General features: G+C 36.6%; 1 protein-coding gene across 1 annotated transcript; it reads right to left on the minus strand.

Annotated features, from left to right (window-relative positions):
- Positions 1 to 2,326: 2,326 nt before the first annotated feature.
- LOC118992979 (olfactory receptor 4A5-like) lies at positions 2,327 to 3,274 on the minus strand. The gene has a single exon (XM_037055055.1). It carries the CDS (start codon positions 3,272 to 3,274, stop codon positions 2,327 to 2,329), a length of 948 nt encoding a protein of 315 aa, XP_036910950.1.
- Between the last annotated feature and the right edge of the window lie 2,189 nt (positions 3,275 to 5,463).

Here is a 5,463-nt window from a genome sequence, read left to right on the forward strand (position 1 = left end):
AAAACTTGGTTTTATAACAACAAAAAGCCCTTTGCAAAGTACATTAAAATCTTCACACACATTCACACGCACAAATGCACACATATAAACACAACCAAGAGTTTAACTGATAACACATTTTTAGGAGAAAACTGCAACCATCCATAAAGGTGAGCACGCAGACAGCCTAATTAACACAAAGTAATTTCATTCAGGATGTCCATAGCAGCACAGAGTAGCACGCTGGGTAAATGGGTTCATAACGTGTGGTATATTTAGACATGGAATAATACAGAGCAGGAAACTGGTGGGACTACAGAGACATGTAGCAACATGATTGAATTTTAGGAAGTCAACATTCTGGATAAAAGACTCAGAAAACTTTGTACTATGTAACATAATTTTAATAAATGTAGAGAATATGAAATTGTATACTCTATAATTTAAGGATACATACATATGCAGTTAAACTATTTTTAACTATGATTAATAAAATATTCAACATGGGGATTATCTCTGGAAAGAGGGAGAGGAATGTTATACACAGGTAATTTCAATACTGATCATATTCTGGGTATAAATTGCATATATTACTGTATGCGTGAAAAAATACATAATAAAATTTTTAAGTAAGAAAAGTTCTAATTACTTTTAGTTAGGAAAAAAACTCTTCCAAAACATAGATGATGTTCCTACAATACAATAGAAGCAATTCCATGTTCTTCCTACTTTGTGATGTTCTGGAGGGGCTACACATTGAGAAAATAAAAAAATTTAAGATAAGATTGAAAAACAAAATTATGTTTGTATAAAAACAAACCATTATTAAGTCTATAATTTAAAGTATTGAAGTTGAATGCAACTTTCACAGAACACATTGCTGTGCAAAATAATACATTTCTTTACCCAATCTTCAGTGTCATAAAGACAAAATAAGCTTCATCTACTCTTTAAAGTATGTCAGAAAGAGCCCTGGCTGGTGTAGCTCAGTGGACTGAGCACGGGCCTGCGAACCACACTATCACGGTTTGATTCCCAGTCAGGGCACATGCCTGGGTTGCAGGCCAGTTCCCAGTAGGGGACACACGAGAGGCAACTATACATTGATATTTCTCTCCTTCTCTCCTTCCCTTCACCTCTAAAGATAAATGAACAAAAATTTAAAAAAATTAATTTAAATTAAAGTATGTCAAAAAGGCACATAACAACAACTGAGGAAAAGTATGAAAATATATTTACAACTTCATTTGTATGGCATTCTATACTCTAATCAAGAATCTATTTTCATTGTTTACCATTCCATTCAGGTTCATCACAATCTGTGAACACACTCAACATCTCATCTAACAGAACTGCTCCATGATTGTGCATTTAATCAAGTATGGCATCATCTCCCATATAAACATCCTGAACTTAAAATGCACAGGCATCAAAATGAGAAACAGAAATAATTTGGAAGATAAACTCCTTAAGACATCTGCAAAAATCTGTATGCATACAACAAACATTAAAATTTTGAAATAAAGTACAAACTGGCAGTATTCAGAAGGGGTAGGGGAGAGGGATGCTGGTGGGAAATAGGGAAAAAGACATCAAGAAACATGTATGGAGGACACATGGACAAAGCCAGACAGGGTAAGTTTCAGAGTTGGAAGTGAAGATGGATGGGGCAGGGAAGCATGCTGGGATAAAAATGGAGACAACTGTACCTGAACAACAATAAAAGATACATACATATATGCATACATATATACCACTGTTTTAACTTTAGAAATTAGTTCTAAACATTAGCCAAATTGTTTTCTCAGTATTTGGGTAAAAACAAATTTTCAAAGGTAGCTTGTTTTTCACTTCTCAAAGGAAAAAAAAACTCTTCTAAAGTCCCATTTCAATCTAAACAATAGAAAACAAACTGACAATGACCACAGGGGTGGTGGGAGGGGGATAGTAGGAAAAAGGGGAAGGGGCAGGGCCAAGAAACAGGAATAATGGACTCATGGGCATGCACAACATGAAGGCATTGACTATAGGAGGTGAGAGTGCTATTGTGGGGCAGGAAAATGCAAAGGGGAAACAATCAGGACAAATGTAATTGAACAATAAAAAAAGTTATGAGGTGAATTTCATTTATTATTCCTAATAACAGTAAAATACCTGTGCCTTTTTATTCATCCTTAGGGATTTCTGTATTAGATTGATTCTAACCTCAAAAGATAATTTATTCTACTTTTTCATACATCTGTATGAATAAAGAAAACCATCCCAAGAGAACTCATGGGGTTAACTAAGTCATCCATAGTTAGAATGCACTGCCTGATTGTTGTTTCAGAATTAGCAACAAGTACACTCAATATGGATGACCCATTTTCATTCTATCTATAGCTAACTTCTTACACCAGAGTTTTTTCATAGCATTTGTCATTTCTGAATTTCTCAAAGTGTATATTAGAGGATTCAACATGGGAGTGATAACAGTATAAGCCACACTTATGAATTTATCAACTGACAAGTTAGAAACAGGTCTAACATACATAAAAATGCAGGGAACAAAAAAGAGAATAACCACCGTGATGTGGGAACCACAGGTAGACAGGGCTTTGCGCCTTCCTTCCCAACTGTGAGTTTTAAGGGAACTTAGGATTACACCATAGGATGTTAGTAGACTAATAAAAATGATCGTACAGATTACTCCACCATTGGCAATCACAGTGAGACCTAAGAAGTAGGTATCAGTGCAGGCAAGTTCTAATAGTGGATACATGTCACAGCCAAAGTGGTCAATGACATTAGGGCCACAAAAGGGGAGATTGTACACAAAGAGAAGTTGAACCACAGAATGAACAAAACCTCCAGCCCAGGACACCACCAACAGCAGGATGCAAACCTGTCTATTCATGATGGTTATGTAGTGCAGTGGTTTACAGATGGCCACATAGCGATCATAGGCCATGGCCACCAGCAGGAAGACCTCAGCACCTCCAAAAAGGTGTTCCAGAAAGAGCTGTCCCATGCAAGCTGAGAAGGAAATTGTCTTTTGACCACAGAGTAGGTCTATGATCAATTTGGGTGAAATGGCAGTGGAATATGCTGCATCCATGAGTGAGAGATAGATAAGGAAGAGGTACATGGGGGAGCCCAGAGAGGGGCTGGCAAGAACAGTCACCACAATGAGCAGGTTGCCCACCATAGTCACAAGGTAAATGAGTAAAAATATGACAAATAATAGTTTTTGGCCCCCAGGATCCTGAGTGAGGCCCAGGAGGACAAATTCTGTCACATTGTTACTATGTCCCATTTAGTCTTCTCTAAAGCCTGTTTCCAGAATAGGAGGTCAGGGGAAGGGACCTGTAATGAAATGGTGAACACTCTTTGAATACATCCATTATATCTTGGTGTACCTATTCATTATTTTATTTTCTACAGGGGTTTACACACTATAAAACTTTGGTGAAGATCTATGACTTCTTCTTCCTAGTATCCTTTTGCACCTTCCTTTGACAATTCTGTTTCTCCTCAAATGATTCTGTTTGGGCTACAAGTAATCAGTTTTCCCTCTACGTCTTAGTGGATTGCTGACAGAAAAGTACCAAAGGCCCCACAGCCAGTTGTATCTTTAATAGAGCCTTATTTAAACTGTCAGTCCTGGGCACACAAGTCAACAATGACTTACTCAATGACTTACTCTTTGGTGGTGGCAAAAAAAAAAAAAAAAGAACTCTCTGAATAAATCAGCATGAAGTCAGTCCTCTGAGTTGGTAGTATTTGTGGTGAGAACTTTTATAATTGATGTAGCATCAAAAATAATGTCTCTCTTGGAAAAACTCAATACTAGGATAAGTTGCTATAGGTATTCAGTACTTTATGTCTCAAGGATATTCAGTCTTCATAGATCTAACTAAATATTCACATACAGTACTGTATCCAAAATGACATTATTAGCACATTGTTTCATAAAGCAATTACTCAGTTGGACTCTGAGACTGTCAGCAATTTTTCTGCTCCTTTTTTTACTATCAGCTTTTTAAGAACTTGCAATTCTCTCCATGTAATATTTGTCTATCCTACAATTAACACACAGACACGATTTTCACCAAATATTTTTGAACTTCACTGACTTGTGACTATCATTAACTCTTACGTTACCAGCGGGTATTTTTTTTCCTTTTTTGCAAAACTCTTGGGGTGACCTAGGTATTGAGGAAGGGGAACACAGGCACTGAAAACAGAGGTAGAAGACAATGAGACATGGTTATATTCAGAATTCCTCCAAGGTACTGAGAGTGTTCAGAAATGGAGCTTTGGTGCCCAGGTTCCAAAAATCAGCATACTCAAGGGAAGAGCCCAACATCAGTGTAAGAAGGCATGGGGTTGAGTCATTTCTAATGCAATTGCATCTCTGTCTCAGTTTGCTCTTTCAAAGATAAAGGGCTGGAACTAGACAATCTCAGAAACCTTGTCAAGTCTTACCTTCCATGGGACTCTTTGTGCAACCCCATCTTACATTCTACTCTACTGACTTTTTCACATTTTTATAATAAAATAGAAATGTCCAAGCCTATAACTGTTCTTTAAAAAAGGCTGCCCACTGGTAAGTGAGACTTCATCATTAGAGACCAATACTGATTACAGGTTATTCTATTCACTATAGACTTATTTAATACACAAGACACCCTTTCAGGGAGAGCGAAGCACAGTGATGAATCACGTGGCCTCTGGAGATGCATTGCCTGTGTTGAACTACTAGCTTCACCACTTACTACTATGCAACCCTGGGCAACCTAATAAAACTCTCTTTCATCCTTTTGAGGATGAAAGATCATTCTTTTTAGAATGGGGATACCACTAGAACCTGCCTCTTGGGTTGTTGTTTTATTACAAGTAAATACCTAGAATACTGGCTGGCACCCAGTAAACCATAGCTCTCATTAATGTTCTTGAATGCTTCACTATCGACATTGTATCATAAGAAATCATGTGGATCTTTGTCAATGTGGTAAGAATTATAGACATAGGCCAAGGACAAAAAGAATATTATACTTTATGAACCCCTATTTAGGCATGGGATAAGATTGTATGTCTCATGAATTATCTATTTGATTACACATGAATAGTACTATTCACCTGTAATGGAATGTATTTAGACTGTAAGCAAGCAGAACAACAGGGGGAAAAGTTGGAGCCATACGTCATAGGAAGAACTGAATAATATAAAATGAAAAAGAAAAGGATCAAATTAAGAAGGAGATATTATATTTAAGAAATAAATATCCACAAATAATAAGAATGTTAATGTGATAATTATGTGAGATCAGTAGTCCTTTAAAAAATCTCTTTCAGAAAAATTTTTTTCTTGAGAAAATGTTAGGAGCATGATCCCCAGGGATCTTCCAGGGTTTATTCAAGAGGCATCTTAAGAGGTCATAAAAAATAAACACAGAACACAGCTTAATAAAAAAAAGCAAAGAAAATTTTTTAAAAAACGAT

Source organism: Sturnira hondurensis, unplaced genomic scaffold (genome assembly GCF_014824575.4).
Source record: "Sturnira hondurensis isolate 20B ecotype Veracruz unplaced genomic scaffold, ASM1482457v3 Scaffold0008552, whole genome shotgun sequence".
NCBI lineage: Eukaryota > Metazoa > Chordata > Mammalia > Chiroptera > Phyllostomidae > Sturnira > Sturnira hondurensis.

Coding starts and splice junctions, on each gene's coding strand:
- LOC118992979 (XM_037055055.1), bottom strand. CDS start 3,274: ATGGGACATAGTAACAATGTGACAGAATTTGTCCTCCTGGGCCTCACT.